Source organism: Hydra vulgaris, chromosome 02, assembly GCF_038396675.1.
Source record: "Hydra vulgaris chromosome 02, alternate assembly HydraT2T_AEP".
In the NCBI taxonomy this organism is placed as follows: Eukaryota; Metazoa; Cnidaria; class Hydrozoa; order Anthoathecata; family Hydridae; genus Hydra; species Hydra vulgaris.
This window is the reverse complement of record NC_088921.1, coordinates 65,017,835-65,034,989: the sequence shown is the minus strand read 5'-3', so window position 1 is coordinate 65,034,989 and position 17,155 is coordinate 65,017,835. Positions and strand designations below refer to the sequence as shown.

The 17,155-nt window shown below is 24.3% G+C and overlaps 1 protein-coding gene across 1 annotated transcript in view; it reads right to left on the bottom strand.

The window, feature by feature from the left end:
- LOC100209767 (transportin-3) overlaps positions 1 to 17,155 on the bottom strand; it is an 88,738-nt gene that overhangs the window by 51,064 nt on the left and 20,519 nt on the right. The window contains exons 3-11 of the mRNA XM_065791700.1: positions 14,936 to 14,977; positions 14,716 to 14,784; positions 14,444 to 14,517; positions 7,801 to 7,864; positions 7,515 to 7,607; positions 7,098 to 7,145; positions 2,914 to 3,009; positions 2,720 to 2,794; positions 1,933 to 2,036 (exon numbers count right to left, since the gene is read on the bottom strand). Coding sequence (XP_065647772.1) covers positions 1,933 to 2,036; positions 2,720 to 2,794; positions 2,914 to 3,009; positions 7,098 to 7,145; positions 7,515 to 7,607; positions 7,801 to 7,864; positions 14,444 to 14,517; positions 14,716 to 14,784; positions 14,936 to 14,977 — 665 coding nt within the window. The remainder of the gene's footprint in view (positions 1 to 1,932; positions 2,037 to 2,719; positions 2,795 to 2,913; positions 3,010 to 7,097; positions 7,146 to 7,514; positions 7,608 to 7,800; positions 7,865 to 14,443; positions 14,518 to 14,715; positions 14,785 to 14,935; positions 14,978 to 17,155) is intronic.

Genomic DNA, 17,155 nt, shown 5'->3' with positions numbered 1-17,155 from the left:
AAGAAATCATTTTCTGAACCTCATTTTATAATTTTTACTTCATGGTAAAGTACAAGAAATTACTCTGCAATTAGCCCTAGCGAAATATCTTTAACAAAATTATCTCACAAAGTATTTAAACTCAATTATTTTCCATAAGCTCTAAAATTAAGTTTTATTGTATTAAAGATAAGATTGTTATTAAAGATAATATGTAAATTACTAGTTAACTTTATATAGTTTTGATAAATTTCGAACTTTCATTAATTTTTTCCATAAAAATTTTATTTCAAATGTTGCAAGCAAATGATTGCAATAAACATCTATGCAGATCATTTAGGGAGATATTTTAGAATTAATACAAGTGAAAAAGTGTGATTTAAATGCTGAAGATTTACAAAAATAAATGCGAAAAAAAAAGGTGAACAAAATTAATTTTTAAATTTTCAGAAAAAGTTCTGATTTAGTTAAAAACAAGTTTTTAAAAAGTCATTTAAAAAAAAAAAAAGAAAAGCTCTGAATATCTAAGAGAAAAAAAATGTGCTCCATTAAAAGAGAAAAATGCTGAAATTGTTGCTGTGCAGAACAAATGTAAAATTTTCTATGCAGTCTTCCGGATACGAACTTAATTGGGGGAAATCAAAGATAATTTCTTTTAAAAAATTGTGTGAATAAAAAACCTTGTCTCATCAGGAAAGTAAAACTAGAAAAAAATTTTTTTTTACAACAACAAAAATGCAATAAAGGTTATAATACTAATCTGCTTGAATGCAGGAGAAGATTTAAAATCATTAACTAGCTATCAATGAACAAATTACCTTAAGAACCTTCACATAAAAATTACAGAAAAGTTCTACAGCTATTAATAAGTAGCTGTAGGAGTACAATGTCAGCTATAATGGGTACAATGTCAGCTATAATGGGTACAATGTCAGCTATAATGGGTACAATGTCAGCTATAATGGGTACAATGTCAGCTATAATGGGTACAATGTCAGCTACTAAAAGTGCAATGTCAGTTGTAAGGAGTAAAATGTCAGGTGTAGGTAATACAATGTCAGTTGTATGGAGTATGATGCCTACCAAAGGAGTACAATGAGTATACTATATAAATAAAAAAACATCTATAATATATACATAAAACTTGGAAATAAAATGCGGAGAAAAACATTTTTAATGCATGTGAATTAAAATTTAAACATTTTTAACTCTTAATAAAAACTCTGCATTAAAATGAAATTTTTTTTGAGCCAAAATTGACTATGTAAGTAAACAAAACTTTTCATTTTTAAATACTTCTTGTTAAAATCGAATTCAAAGCTGAAGTTTAAAAGACACAAACAAAAATTTACTGTAGCTCTTTAGTACTATTTCTAATTAGCACAATTTTGGTTTTCTTTATTCATTACCTCGATTTTGTTATCATTTAGACTTGATACTTCATTCATTACCTCAATTTTGTTATTGGTACTTTATTTGTACCAAAATTTAAGTTTCCAATTTTCCAATTTTAAGTATATTTTTAAACTTGTAGCATTTTCAGAAGTCAAACTCCATTTAGTGTTTAATTTTTTTTTAAACTTTATTTTTCGTTAATAAAAAGCTCTAATTAAATTAAACAACAGAAAATAAAATCTAAAAAAATTGTAACAAAATTCAAACACACAAGAAACAAACTGAGATTTTATGCACAAAAAAAAAATTTCATTAACCAGAAACAAAATACATGCAGGTAGATGCTGAATCTTCTGTAAGATGCCTATACTATTCTAAAAGAAGCCCCAGCCCAACCTCAATTAGTTTCACTTTATAAACACTTATCACTATAGCAACATAATTGCTATCCAGTATATTTTCTCTTACTAACACTATATGTAAACACAATACAATACACCAAATAACCATGACCATAATATGATAAACAAATTTTTAGCAGAAAATTGTTTGAAATACCGATCTAAGTCATCATTTTTGACAGCCAATTTGAATGCAGATGGTAAACTTGTAGACACAAAATTAAAGCAGGCTTCTGAAAGCGGAGACTGGTTTTGAATATCCTTCAGAAATAAAAATATACAAAACAACTTATCAAAATTACTAAAGTAAAACTGATAACAAGATTAAGTATATAAATATATAAAATAAATATAAATAAAATAGTTTATTAATATATAATAAATTTTTAACATTTAAAATGCAAAAAAAAAAAATTTTATTCCAACATAGACCAAGTTGAAAATAGCGAAAAAGGTTAAAAAATTAAAGGTGGCAAGGTGGTGGTAAAAGGTGGTAAGTAAAAGTAAAAGTTAAAGGTGGCAAAGCATAAAGCAACAAGATGTAGATATTAAAATAGTGCTGTAGTTATTCATTGGTACAGTGCTTGCTTCATAACTGATAGACAAATTGTTGCTTCAGAGATTTGCATTTTAGAAACAGTTTAAAGAGGTTTGTAACAACATAAAAAGTATAAAATAAAATTTTATACTTTCTATAAAAGATAACAATAAAATAAAATTTTTACTAAGAATTAAAGGTTTGTTTCTAAAATCACTTTTTCAATCAGTAATATATAGGTTTTTATTTGGGACAATGAGACATAGCAGACTTGCTTAAGTAAAAAAAGAAACTATAGCATAACTGCTGTTATAAAATTAATCATAAACAGAGAGGTTAACATAACGTTTATACAAAACTAAAGTTTCAATTAGGCAAAAATAATGGATATAAAAGCATAGCTTACCCCGCTAATATATAGAGCATTACATACACAATCTGTAATTGCTCCATGAAGGTTCTGACTAATTGACTCATTAAGCTAAATAAGAAGTAATAATAAATTAAAATAAAATAAAATCATTATGAAGTAGTAAAAAGTAATTTAAAAGTAAACCTAAATAACAAATAAACTGTTTAACCTAATAAATTAAAAATTACCAGCAAATTAAAACCAAGCTTAAGTAAACTGCTTTTAGCAACTTTATCAGGAGGGAATGAACCAAGTGTTAACCAGCTTCCAAAACATTGAAATAACTATATTAAAAAAAATTTAGCATATTAATTTAACAACTATAATAAAAACCATATTTAAAAAAATTTAGCATATTAATTTAACAACTATAATATAAACTATATTTTAAAAAAGAAAACGATAAAAAGCTAACTATTTTAGTTAAAATTTAACATAATATATTGAATATTAGTGGCTTTTTGTACAAATAAATTATTTAACAATTGTAATTTTCATGTGCAATATATTGCTTGGTTTATGGAATACATCAGTCACCACATATAATTTTAAATACAAATTGGAGAAGCTTGTTTCAATTGGTTAGATATTTTATACAAATTGAAAAAACTTGTTTCACTTGGTTAGGATATTTTGATACTACATTTAAGTAGCAACACAATCACAATTCGAGTGAATCATAAAGTGAAAGCCGTAAAGTAAAGTGTTGGCCAAGAAATGCGACAAATATATATATATATATATATATATATATATATATATATATATATATATATATACATATATACATATATACATATATATATATATATATATATATATATATATATATATATATATATATATATATATATATATATATATATATATATATATATATATATATATATATATATTAGTAACTAAAAAGTAAAAATTACGCACTTTTATTGTCATTTTTTGTGTAAAGCATCTCATTTGTTACAGGCAACAACATCTAACGCCAAAGAATGAGAAAGCTATAGTAACTTTGGGACTGCATTTTCATTTTGCAATTTTGTTAGATTATTAAGTTTAAATTTTGTTCAATGTATTTGTCCAAGCTATTTTCAAAAGAGTTTGTGCTGCATGACAACATCATTTGGCGTCTTTTTTCTAGTGATGAGCATTTAATTGCAGAACATCGAAAAGAGTAATTAAGGTTGTAAAGATTGTGCGGTATCTTTGAAGCACGTTTTTGAATTTTCACTAAAACTTTAATATCTTTTTTTAAAAAAGGCGACCATATTGACACTGCATACTCTAAATGTGGGACATAAATTTTATAAAGTTTACTCCATATAGTAACATTTCTAGATATAGATGTATTTTTTAGAATTCCAAGCATTCGATTAGCTTTATATGATGCTTTTGTGACTTGATCATGAAATTTAAGATCAGATGACAATACTAATTGTTACTTCAAGCTTAATGCTCTGGTGTGTACTAAGGTCATTTATATAATAATCAAATTTTAGAAATTAATATCACACTGCAGTCGTTCACAGTCTTTTTTGCTTTCAATTGTGGCTAGTATCTTTGTGACATCAGTGTTCATTTTACAAACATTGTTTATCTTGTAAAAACATAGTTGATCCCAAAACAGAACCCTGAGGAACACCGCTAGTGACAGAAACCCAATCAGATATTGTTTCTATTAAAACAACATGTTGTCAAAGATTTGAAAGAAAAGAGCTTATCCAAGAAGAAAGTTTACCAACAATATAAATATATATATATATATATATATATATATATATATATATATATATATATATATATATATATATATATATATATATATGTATATGTATGTATATATATATATATACATATATATATATATATAACACTCGGAATATATAACACTCGGAATTAGGGTCGGCATTTGGCAATGTTGACCTAACTGCTAAACTATATGTGTTTGAAGTTGGCAAAAAATTGCCGACCTCATTTCAATGTTTTATGGTAAGACCTTTGTGTCAAATTTTTTTTGCAGACCTCGAAAAGATTGAGGTCGGCAAATTATTGCCAACCTCAATTTTTTTAATACCAAGAGTTGATATATATATATATATATAAACACATATGTATGTATGTATGTATGTAAATATATATATATATATATATATATATATATATATATATATATATATATATATATATATATATATATATATATATATATATATATATATATATGATTACTTCATATGGCCCTAGAAGTTTAAGAACAGCAAATAAAAAAATTGAAGACTACAAAAAGTGGAATAAAGCTGCATTTCTTACAGTTAAATAAAATCTACAAGAACTTCTTAGGTTGGGTTGAATTACAAAAATCATTACTTTAACCTCAGCTCAAGAAAAAATAAATGGTCCTTGCTCACTTTAAACGGACAATAATAAACCATTATGTATATCAGGGCTCAATTTAACAATCAGACATTGGACATTGTCCAGCTAAAATCTCAGATTGTCTAATCAATTTACAAAGTAATCAGACATTTTAACCGAAGGGAATTAAATTCTATAAAATAAAACTTGGAAAGGGAATGGCGTGCGATTGAATGCTATTGCTGACCACACAAATGATTTTTTTGTATACAACTTGACCACGACTGTTTAGATGTTTTGATGATTTAAACATTTCAGAAATGCGCAGAAAAAAGAAATGTTAAGCTAAACTTAAACTAGTAAAAAATTGAAAAAAATAAAGAATAAGCAAAACAATTCCTTACGAGAAAAAAAATAAAGCTTTAAAATAAAAATAAAATTAAGTTAAAATTAAAATTAATTACGAAGTTAAAATTACTTTTTGTTACGCTTTTATTTCATTTGAATACAATTAAAGTTTATCTTTTAAAATGTTACGTTTACGGTTTTTTAAAGATATGCAAAACGCTTTTACAAATTACTCCTATTGATTCTTTAACAAATGAACAAATTTTATTTAAATTATTGTAAAGTGAAATTGAATTATTGAAAAGAAAAAAAAAGAAAAATATTTTTAAGTTATATTTTTAAGTATAAACATTTTTTTCAAAAAGTTGCAAAAAAAATTTGTTTAAAAAAATAATGTAGTCTTTTTAAAGTCGTAATTTTTAATCATTTCATGCTTTAATTAGTAAGTCAAGTTTAAAAAAAACAAACTTTTAAACAATTCTATATAAAATTATAAAAAAAATAAAGCAATTAAATCATAGGAACATATAATTTAACTTATTCATAATTTAAAGTAACTTAAAAAAACAATCATTTTAAAAGATTTTTAGAAAGACATGGAAAAATAATTTGAAATGTTTAAATTTATGATAAAAAATACATACTTATTAACAAAAAATTTAAGTATAACATTTAATATACACATAATGCGTTTATTTTAAACGACCATTATAATTAATTTTTGATTTTATTTAAAGCCTTCACATAAAATAAAAACATAACATAACGATTTTTTAATGCATTTAAATTGCATTAAAAAATAAAATAATAATTTAAATGCAACAAAAAACAACATCAAAACAGCCGTTGTCAAATTGTAAAAAAAAAAGAAAAAAAAAAGTGTTGTCAGTTACAGCCTGAAATTTCAAGTCTAAAAAAATATTAAATTGAAACTATTTTAATAAAAAACAAAAATCTGCATTGAAATATTCTAAATAATAAGGAAAGAAACTACAATGTCACTAGATTAACGTTGAATAAACTGAATAACATGACAAAGATTTAGATTGCATAACTCGGTTCCGTAAAACCGTTAAAATTATATTTTAAAAATTTGATCAGGCACTGTCCAATCCAAACAAGCTTTAATTGGATATTTTGTCCAGGACTTTATAAAAAATTAAATTGAGCCCTGGTATATATATTTTTTCAAGGCAAAACTTTTAGAGTAAAAGATAGAAGTTCTTAATATTTGGCATAAAAAAAAAGAGTTATTGTTAGCAAAGAAACAATGTTATATGTTAGCATGGTGGAGGCTTTTACATGGTTTGGGATTGATTGGATTAATAAAACTAATGTTGTAATGATAAAAAAAATTCTTAAATAAAATGTAGTTCAATTTGTTGCAATTAAATGATGCTGCATTTTCCAAAAGAACAATCACCCCAAAACATAGCTCATCCAAAACACAGCTCAACCAAAACACCTGAAACATAGCTGCAATCTTAAAAATTAAAAACTCAATGAAATTATTTGATCCAATTGAACGGTTCGATTTGGTTTTACTATATTAGCTCAGAAAACAAATAATAACCATAAAAAAAAAATTAAAAAAACAAACATTAAAGATAAATAAACAATAAAAAATGAATATTGAACAGATAAAACTAAAGTAACAGTTTAAAATGCATACCTTACACTGTGTTCTATCATCAGCTGGACATAATTCTTGACACTTTGACTAAAAAAATCTTTTCTTTAAAAACACCTCTTAGGTAATGTTGATTCAATATAAAAATATAAAAAACTTCATATAAATATAAAAATATAATATTCATTCATAAAAATATAAAAAAAGTTCATTCAGGCATTGCATTTTTAGGTAACTATTAAATAAATATTAAATATAAAATAATAAAATATTAAATAGTACAAACATTATAATAAAATATAATAACAATAATAAAATATCAAAAAGTATAAACATTAAATAAGTCCATAAATTTAATAAAAAGCAAAAGAACAAAGAGGGTAGAAGTATAAAGACAATAATTCTAAAAATCATTAGAAAACAAACTTTTTTTTATAACTTAGTATTTTCAACACATACCAGTAATTCAAAGACCTGATCAGCTGAACTTCTCAGCGAATCAAGTATTTCGTTTCTTCTGTTTGCTCCAATACGAAGATTTTCATTCTCAATCTAAAAATTTGTACATTAGCAGAATCATAAAAAATTATGAAACTATAAAGTATTTTATAAATAAATTAATTTCTAAATATATTTACAATTTATTAATTAAATATACTATAATTTTAAGTTTATTTCAATATACTTACTTTAATATATAGCTTTTATACTTCAAATACTTTATGTATAACTTCAAATAGTTTACCTCTTCAGGCATAATCATAAGAATTTCGAGCAAAATCGAGAAATGTTCTAACTTGGTTGAAAACCTGAATAAAGTAAAAAACAAAATTATCTACTTAAAAGAAAAAACTGTATAATAAAATTAGAAGTATTTTTAAAAAAATACCTCTAATTATACTACACATTATAATTAAGTATATATTTATATTATATATATGTATATTAAATTTTGTATTATATATATATATATATATGAATATATATATATGTATATATATATATATATATATGTATATATATATATATATATATATATATATATATATATATATATATATATATATATGTATATATATATATATATATATATGTATATATATATATATATATATATATATATATATATATATATATATATATATATATATATATATATATATATATATATATATATATATATATATAATATATATATATATAAAAAAAAAAAACAAAGCTATATACATACATACATACATAAATACATACAAATAAAAAAGACAAAGTTATACTTTCAGATTGACTTTTTTGTTTACAAAATGCAATTGTTTAATTTTTTTTTTTTTTTTTTTGTGTCACTGATTTTTTTTGTAGTGATTGAGATTATGTTATAAATTTAAAAATGGCTAACAACTTGTTGAGTTCAATATATAAGTTATTTTATACTAAAACAATAGTTTTATTTATAGTTTTTTACCTTGAGCAAAATCATAGAATTATAAATGTCACATTATTGTCACATTAGAATTATAAATATCACATAACTATAATACATGGTTATGATAGAATTATTAAAAAAAAAAGTTTTTATTTTTATTTTAAACACAGATAGGCAGTGCAGAGATATTTTTTCTCTCTAAATTTCTGGGTATGCAATACTGTGTAATACCATATTAACGACAATATGGTCAAGTTTACAAAGTTGTTAATAAAAGAAAAGCATTTACATTGTAACTAAGATGAAAAATGCAAAAGTCATTTTCAAAATAAACCAATAATTGTGTAATAATATGGAATGCTTTTTTAATGGCACGGTTATTGCAAAAAAATTATTACTATTATTTAGGAGGGCCAAATGGAAATATTTTTAGTTAGGTTGTAGTAACTAAATAGTGTCTTAGATAAAAAAAACAGTTTCTTATAAAAATACCGTAATGAAAAATAAATTGACAATATTCTGTCTTATTTCTTTTTATTAGTCAATGTTATGTTTTCCTATTAAAGCCTATTTTCCTATTGTTAATGTTATGTTTTCCTATTAAAGCCTATTTTCCTATTGTTAATGCTATGTTTTCCTAATAAAGTCTATTTTCCTATGTTTTATAAGGGATTCTTAAATTAATGTAATAATTCTTAACCTTCCTGCATTTCCTCTATTACAGTAAGAAAATATAAAATATTTTTATAAGCAGGGAAAACTTTTATAACTCCTTGTTTGTCAAACTTTTTACCAAATCAAAGTTGTTAATGAATAAATGGATTATATTTGCTACAAACTACAAAACCCAAAGAAAACGCTTTTCTAAAGAACTTTTTCATAGCGCAATAAATGACCCTCATTATATATATTCTTGTAACATTAACGTTACAACCATTTGCTTGTAACAAGTATAAAATCATACATATAAACACACACAAAAAATAATATGTATCCAGGGCTGGAGCAAAAAGGTGTTATGTAGGCAGGTGAGGTTGTGCCATTAATTTTTGCTGACTTATAAAAAAAAGTCCTCATTTTTTGAAATTTGCAGACTAAATGGTCCAAAACGCCTACATTTGCCAACTGACTTGTTTAAAAGGGTCAAATTTGTGAACTAAATGAATTAAAATTCATTGATGGGGGGTATCTAATGCTGCATATATATATATATATAATATATATATATATATATATATATATATATATATATATATATATATATATATATATATATATGTATATACCAGTGTGGAAAATAACAGCTGGTCAATTACTGCCCAAAATGACTAAAATTGCTATTTTGACCTCCCAAATTGAATTCTTGCCAGTCATGGTTGACCAGTTGAAAAAAAATTAATCAAGTATTCAAAACAATTAATTAACAAATAAACAGAATGTAATTTGGAAAAACCATGTATTAAAATTTCATAAAATTATTTAAATTTTGAAAAAGCGTTTTACAACATGCTTTGTTGACAAAAAATTATGTGACGTAAACTTTTAATATTTTTACTTTTATTAACTTCATAATTAATTATTAGGTCTTTTTATTTTTTCGCATTTCTCATCTAGATTAGCTTTATTTTGGTGGTGAAAATCCTTAATAAACTATTTTAATTAATTTTTTAATTGTGGTAAAAAAACCTTAACAGGCAATAGTTATTAATTTATTATTATATTCATTTTACTTTATGTTGAAAATCCTTATCCTTCATAAATATTCTCTTCACTTTAAATCTTTTTATTTTCTCGCAAGTTTTTGACGCAATAAATGAATGAATGATTTATAGAGAAATTTATAATTAGTAATTGCGAGTTTTCGCTTCTTTTATCTGTGATAGGAACCTTAAATATATATATACATATATATACATAAATATATATACATATATATATATACATATATATATATATATATATATATATATATATATATATATATATATATATATATATATATATATATATATATTAGGGTGTTTCATATTTTATCAATTTTTGAAATTAAACTCGCGAATCGATTTATAAATTGACCATTTATATGAAAATAAGTTTGAACAAAAAAAAGTATGTTTGTACAATTTTTAGGGTCCCCGCCAGTTAGATTTTAAGCAAAAATGTTGGGCGTTTTAAACGCCTGGCGGGGACCTTAAAATTTATCCTATAAAATTTTTTATTCTTTTAAATAATATAATTTGGATTGGATATTAATTACATAAAAGGAGCATGTTGAAAAAATTAAGATACGCCTCCGAGTTATATTTACAAAATCCTATTTTATAACTCGGTGGCGTATTTTATAACTCGGAGGCGTATCTTAATTTTTTCAACATGCTCCTTTTATGTAATTAATATCCAATCCAACATATATTATTTAAAAGAATAAAAAATTTTATAGGATAAATTTTAAGGTCCCCGCCAGGCGTTTAAAACACCCAACATTTTTGCCCAAAATCGAACTGGCGGGGACCCTAAAAATTGTAGAAACACTTTTTTTTGTTCAAACTTATTTTCATATAAATGGTCAATTTATAAATCAATTCGCGAGTTTAATTTCAAAAATTGATAAAATATGAAACACCCTAATATATATATATATATATATATATATATATATATATATATATATATATATATATATATATAAATTTATATACACTACCGAAATTTATATATACTTCGAATGGTATTACTTTTCAATATTCGAGAGGAATTAAAAACAAAGTTTATTGGGTGTACAAAAAAATTAATATAAAATCCCATTAAATTAGTTTATAATTTACTTGCCTTTTAATCACCATTAACAACAATAACCGCCATACATATTCTTGGCATTCTACTTAAAAACATATCTAATTTTTAAAGTCAATTTAATGCCAATAAATAATAAGTTTTTTCCACATCTTATGCATTGTCAGACATTAGTTTTTGACATTAGTTTCGTCAAAATCCGATAGGAGAGAGATCTTGTGATTGGGGAGGCTAAATTATTCTATTCAATATCTGATTGCTCTCGAACTTAGTCAAATAACTTATACAATTTTTTTGTAAAATAGGTTTTGGATTTAAGAGTTAAGTCATTTTCTCCTGTAAAATTAAATGGCGCCCCATAAAACCATCTTTCTGAAGGTGAAGCATGATTTTTTAAGTGTACAAATAAACTACTTTTGTCATTAATCCCTCTATTTTTACAAAGTTACCTGTGGCATTCCAACCAAAACAGCCCCACACCTTAACACTATATCCACCATGTTTTACAGTCAAATAATACACACTATTTTATCAAACATTTAATTTTTTTTTCTAGACAATCTTATCTTGAAACCTTTAGGATTTTTATTATTCTTAGGATTTTTATCAAAGTATTTTAATCAAAATACTTTTAAATTATTTAATTATAGTGCAAAACTAACCATAAAAAATAGTTAAATAAAAATTAAAAAAAAAAGTTTATGTCATTCGAATAATTATGAACAGTAGTGTATATATATATATATACATCTATTTATATATGTATGTATATATATTTATATATGTACATATATATATATATATATATATATATATATATATATATATATATATATATATATATATATATATATATATATATACATATATATATATATATATATATATATATATATATATATATATATATATATATATATATATATTTATATATACACACACACACACACACAAACATAAATATTTTTTTGTAATTCACCTTCCCAAGGCCAAGAAAGCCACTACAGATGAGGAGGCTACTTGTGATTATAACCCTCTCCCAACACTATAACTCCAAAACACAAACCTTGACAAACAAGGCAGCTGTGCGGAGAAACAAGTTGAGCGCGGTTCTACCAGTCGCTGGTAATCGAACTCGAAACTTCTCGCTTATGAAGCAGCGCTCTACCAATACACCACTAACGCATATATATATATATATATATATATATATATATATATATATATATATATATATACACACACACACACTTAGTAAAATTCTGTGTTATGTAACATTAGTAATATTATAGTTTCATAAAACAATTGACTTCTTTGTATTAAGCAATCAGTTTAAATATTTGCGCAGGAAAGTTCTAAATAACCTTAACTAACATTAGCATTTTTTAAAATGATTTTAATCATCATTATAATTATCAATTGCACATTTTCCCATTATTGACTTGTAATAAAATCATTAAATATCAACCCATCAAAATGTTGGTAAATGTAAACATCAACCCATCAAAATGACTTAAATAAGACAATCAACACTTTAATTTTTAACAAAGCAGGATTGGAGTTAAAATCACTAGTTGAAAAGAAAAAACTCTACAATAAAAATTCAATAATATCATATTTGAAAATACAATTTTAGTAAAAACTTCCTTATATGTAACATAACTCAATGTTATAATAGCATTTCATAAAATGATTTCTAATAGTATTGAGTAATTTAATTAAAATTCAGCAATAAATTTTTTTAATGTCAAATTTTGTTTTTTATTAGAATAAAAACCAATATGCACAATTTTTGTTAAATTATTAACATTAACAGGTAGTTAAAACATTTGTTAATTGTACCATTTTTAAAAATGAATTGATTTTATTTAAAACTATTATTTTAAAAGGAATATGAATTCATTAATTTTCAAGCATTAAGTTATTTTTTTATTTATAAAGTTCAACTATAAAGAACTAATATCAAGAAAAAAAATTGACTGCCAATTTCATGTGATAGCCGGTCGAATTGAACATTCGTCTTTGATTTCTTATAGTTAATTCCCAATAACTCGAATTTCCAAGGGACAAAGGAAAATGGTTCAACGTAATGTATGTTCGATCAAAGCAAAGTCCTATTGAACTTTGGCTGATATGAGATATTAGTTCAAGTTAAGGTGATTTTTTATTATTTAATGCTAAAGTAGAAATATTAAATATACACCATTATACTAATAAAAGCATAAAAGAAATTAAGTATTGTATTCACGCTGTACTCTCAAAAGATAATATTGAATAAAGTTTAGTTTTAGCAACACAACGACTTCCTTATTGTTTGGAAATAAAATTGCATCTTTTGTTAAGAAAAAATGATCACTAGCTGTAACAGTTTAATTATAGCATTTTTTTTACACCTGATAACTATCTATTCATTTATAAAAACAATGACAAATAAAAAAATATATATCACTCTGCTTTTATTTATGTTTTATATGAAATGACTTCTGGAAGAAAAAAATTTTAAGTTAACCTAAGAAATTTGGTTAAAGTGGACAAAAAATGGCTCAAATTAACTATGTTCAAGTTATCCGAGGTGTGCAATAACCAGAAAAATTTAATAAAAATTAATTACACCATATCAATGGACCAAATGAAACAGTTTGAGATAACAAAAGTTCAATTTAATTGGTGTTTGATGAGAAATAACTGTATAACTGTCTGTTCCTATGAAAGATCTTAAGGTGGTTAACTTGGAATTACTTCTGAGAGGCATTTTTTAGTAGGGCCATTTTTACTATTTTTACTGTCTGAAGAGATGTTGTGCAAGCAACTTTCAGATTCTGCTAAATGAAGTTTAAGAATGTATAAAACTAATGTATCAAAATTGCATGTGTAAACTTTTTAAATGTACTTTTATACATATGGGTAGAATTAAAAAACAGCTTTACTAAATAAATTTGATAAGTCTTTATGTTCCTATAAAAAAAGTTACTTACTATGCCAGGTGGATAAAAACTTATTGAAAAATTAAATTAAAAAAAAGTTTGTTCACATTTTCTGAAGTTAACAATTAATAAGTAACAGTTTTGAATTTAAATATTATCAAAAAATCAAACAAAGATGATTTCAATTATTCTTACATGAGACCATAAAAGTTGATTTCATGTTAAGACAATTACTAAAGAAAAACTTTTACTTTTGAACAAGTTCAGCAACAGGATTTTCCCACTGAGGACTTTGCAAAGCCATATTTGCTAATGCTAAACATAACTGTTTTAAAAAAAAAAGATTTACAAATTACTTATTCAACATAATTAAAATTCACTAAACAATAACTTTTTAAAAAAATAATTGTTTAGTCATTTAATAATAATAAAAAAATTTGTTTGCTTATGACTTCCAAATAAAATTAAAAAAAAAAATCAGTAAGGATAAAATAATAAACTGAATCTCATAATGATAAGCTACCTGTGTTAATGTGGCATGTGATGCTAATGAATACTGCAAAAGATGTTCAATTAAAGAATCACGAAGAGCCTACATAATTTGTTATATAGCTATAGTTTATGATAAAGATTACTACAAAAAAAGATACCTAAAAAAAGTTATATATAACAGCCATTGAAAACCTTAAACAATAAAATAAAATTAGAAATAGCTTTAATAAAATAAACAACAAAAATCTTACCAGATGTTGTTGCTTTGGTAACTCAGCGAAATGATACTGTATCTGAAAACAATATTAGTTTAATTTTTTTCTTTATCAATAAAGTTTGCAAATTTGATAAATAAATTTTGTTTATAAATACTTTTTTCTTTTACATTTCTTTCTTTTTTCTACAAATACTATCATGGTCAATGCTCAAACGAGCTATTATCTCTAATACGATAAACAAAAACTCAATTTTAAAACTTAAATATATATATATATTTAAGTTTTAAAAACTTTCAAAAACCTTTTGATACGATGTGAAATTTGTAAATTATTATAAAAATGTTAATTATTATGTTTACTTTTTACTTTAATAAATTAACAAATTACTTCTAATAATTGTTTACAACAAACCCATTTTATTTTAATTATCAAAGAATATTATAGGAAATTTGATTTATATAAGTATGTATTTTTCATAATAACTCTATTCAAAATTTTTCTATGAATAATTTTATTAATGATTTTAGCACAAAAATAAACGATACAGAACATAACTCAAATTTAATAGTTCAATATAATGTATTGGTTTCTAAAAGTATTAAAATAACTATTACATTATGAAGTTCAAATACTGTACTGATATAATACATTTTATATATATATATATATATATATATATATATATATATATATATATATATATATATATATATATATAAATATATATATCAAAATTAGTATAAAGTCCATATAAATACAAGTGTATATTAAATAACCCATGTCCTAAAGTGTTTATATTGAAGAATACAAAAACAATTCAATGTACATATTGTAGTGTAAATGTAATTTAAACCAATGAAGAAGAGCTACATCAGGCTCTTGTTGACACAAAGCAGAATAAATAGATTAAATTTTGAAGTATCGCAATATCTTTTTTTAAGTGAGAAGGCCAAACCTGTACTGAAAAATTTAGATGTGGACGAATTTATGCAAGGTACAGTGTTTTTCATAAAACTAGTCTGCGGCTGCGAAAAGCTTTTTTGAGACAATTAAGCATTCGGTTTGCAATTGAGACTGCTGTTTCGACTTGAGTTTTGACCTTTAAGTCATTGGAAACAATAATATAAAGGTCTCGTTCAACTATTGTTTCTTTCAATGTACAACAGGTTCCATCTGACTGTTTCATTGTGTATGAGTGTGTTGACTTGTTAATGCATCTCACATGCATAACTCTGCATTTATCAGTGTTAAAAGGCATTAGCCACTTGTGTGACCAGTCAAATATTTTATCTATGTCAACTTGAAGAAGGGTGGCATCTTGCAGCAATTTGAATACTCCTATAATTTTATCATCACTGACATAAAGTTTTATATGGTGTACAATGTTGTCTAGCAAATGATTATTAAGATAAAAAGCAGTAGACCAAGAACAGAGCCCTTTGGCACACCGCTAACTACTGGGACCCACTCACATGTTAATCCTTCTAACTCTCTGTAGCCGACCAGTTAACCATTTCTCAATCCATTTTAGCAGGGTGTCACTAATGCCATAAACTTGTAGTTTGTGTAACAAGCGCCTGTGTGGGACTTAGTCAAATGCTTTGGCAAAGTCTGTATAAATAACATCTATGGGAAACCCTAGGTGCATGTCTTGTGTTACTATGTCACATCTTTCCAGAAGATTTGTGACACAGCCTCACTTAAGAACGAAGAAACCATATTGAGCTTTAGATATAAGATTTTGTGTTGCACAAAATTTTATTATACGATCATGTATGAGATTTTCCATGACTTTGCAGGATATAGATGTTAGCAATATTGGTCTGTAATTTGATGGTTGAAGTTTACTCCTTTTTTTAAAAATTGGTGTAACAGATTTTTCCACAAATCTTGAACATTACCAGTGGATATAGATTTTTTGTAGATTAGAGTGATTTGGATTGCAAAAGATGTTGCACACTTTTTAAGTACGTGTGGATTTATTTTGTCGTAACCCATGGTTTTATTTTCAGATAACCTTTTAAGTTTTTTTTCTACTTCACGCTTATGAATGTTGTTTCCATGAAGCTGACATATGGCTTGTGTGCGTAGATCAAAAAGTGGCATAGAGCCCTCTTGTTCAACTGCAAACACTGTCTGGAAATAATTATTTAGTATTGCGCAAATTTCGCCTTTTTTTGTAGTTTGTTAAATTGTTTGTTATTTTTAGACTGCAAATTTATTCATGTACTCGTTGTTTGCTACGAATGTGTA